Source organism: Austrofundulus limnaeus, unplaced genomic scaffold (genome assembly GCF_001266775.1).
Source record: "Austrofundulus limnaeus strain Quisiro unplaced genomic scaffold, Austrofundulus_limnaeus-1.0 Scaffold1180, whole genome shotgun sequence".
Lineage (NCBI taxonomy): Eukaryota > Metazoa > Chordata > Actinopteri > Cyprinodontiformes > Rivulidae > Austrofundulus > Austrofundulus limnaeus.
This window is the reverse complement of record NW_013953582.1, coordinates 67,026-68,746: the sequence shown is the minus strand read 5'-3', so window position 1 is coordinate 68,746 and position 1,721 is coordinate 67,026. Positions and strand designations below refer to the sequence as shown.

General features: G+C 41.1%; 1 protein-coding gene across 1 annotated transcript in view; it reads right to left on the bottom strand.

The window, feature by feature from the left end:
- Positions 1-806, bottom strand: part of aasdh (aminoadipate-semialdehyde dehydrogenase) — a gene marked incomplete in the record, with an annotated part of 34,346 nt that extends 33,540 nt beyond the window's left edge. Inside the window, 2 exon segments of the mRNA XM_014031121.1 lie at positions 197-317; positions 386-806. Coding sequence (XP_013886575.1) covers positions 197-317; positions 386-633 — 369 coding nt within the window.
- Between the last annotated feature and the right edge of the window lie 915 nt (positions 807-1,721).

The following is a 1,721-nucleotide window of genomic DNA, read 5'->3' as shown; positions in this document are numbered from 1 at the left end:
GTTAAAAGGGGCATGGACATTTCTCTTTTTGTATCGAAAAAATATCGAACCGTGAGACTAAAGTATCGAACCGAATCGTGAATTTTCTGTATCGTTGCAGCCCTAGTAAATACAGCCCTGCTTCTTGGGCACCAACAGACACACGGGGTGCAAATGAGCTACAAATTAAAACAAATAAAATAAACTAAAATAAAACCTGCACGAGGTCACTTTTCACTGCGCACAGCCGGAGGCCACACTGACTCATGACTCGGCCTGTCAGAGGTCCAGGAGCTTCAGGGTCCAGGGGGACATATCCTGAAGAACTCTGCAGGATCCTGAAACAACAGATCACACTTTATCTCCTGTAGAGGCAAAAACTGCATGACCGCCGGTCCGAACTGACCCCAGAATCCACACTGGTACGAACAGGTCCTCAGTGCAATACAGACCGATGAGCCCTCTTCTGGGGGAACCGTTCTTCAGTAAAACACCAGAGAGCTTCTCTGCGAGCCGAGTCAGWTCTCTGTACGACAGACACACCGGGTCCTTGGAGCCCTGCAGGCCCGAGCCGCTGTCAAACATCACCGCCGTTCTGTCCGGGTGCAGGGAGGCGGCGGCGGCCACCAGCTCCTGAAGCGTCCGGGCAGCCATGAGGCGTTCACTGACCACCACCAGCTGGTTCTCCTTCAGTGCCCGTACTGTCCGGAAACACACGAATTCATTTCTATCTTTCTTTAACTCGAATCATCTCATAATRTTGCTTTGTTTTTGCTGGGGATTCCTGATTGTCGCACACTGATGACGTAACGGTTGAAAATTACGTCCCCAGCAATGTTGCRTTTTTGGTCTTCTTAAAAACTCAGGAACATGGGGATTTAGAATCTTGACTACTCATAAAGTTTATTACAATGATGCAAACACATCTTAAATGTGTGGTTTAGTTTTGTATTACTTTATATAAAAACCTTACGAGTTATTGTTTTAATCACTCTCACTTTTTTGTTTTCACTCTGCCTTTGACTTAATAGTAGAGTAGGTGGTGTCTGTAATTTACGAGTTGAAATTGAACGCCTCACGTTTCCATTGGGCAATCGTATTACGCCATTTTTTAAAAGACAGACTCAAACTAGAAGCGCCTGTTTTAATTGTTCTCATCATCATCACCCAGAAGAAAAACTCTCATTTTAATATAAAACATGGCGCATAGTTTAAATGCACAAATGAATGAAAATGGCTTAAAATTTAAAACGTCGTTGGATCGAATTGTAGAAAAGGTTCGTCAAATTAAACACGCAGCCACGGAGTTAGCAACTGTTAGCTTAGCTTTAGCTTCCTACACGATCCGTGCAGATAGTTAACAGTTTACTTACATCTGTTGTTTTTTTCCCAACAGTATTCAAAACTTAAGCATGAAGACGGAGGGATGGAGGTGGACCTCAATGATGTAAAAATTACAAGTAAGTAACAAAAACAATTTTTTTTCAGTAAAACTATTATTAAATCATAGCATTGTGTATAGACGTTAATGAGCTGCGCTGAATCATCAAATAAGTTTAAATGATAATCAAGAGCAGCAGAAAATCAATAAGTAACATTTTTTAAATAGTGTTGAAATCTAGTTTTAGCAAAAAATGTTTTATTTTTCTCTTTGAATGTTTGTTTTGTCGCCATCTACTGTTCACGTCGTGTTATTACTGCCAACGAGGAGCAACACGATTTTATATATTATTATATTTATA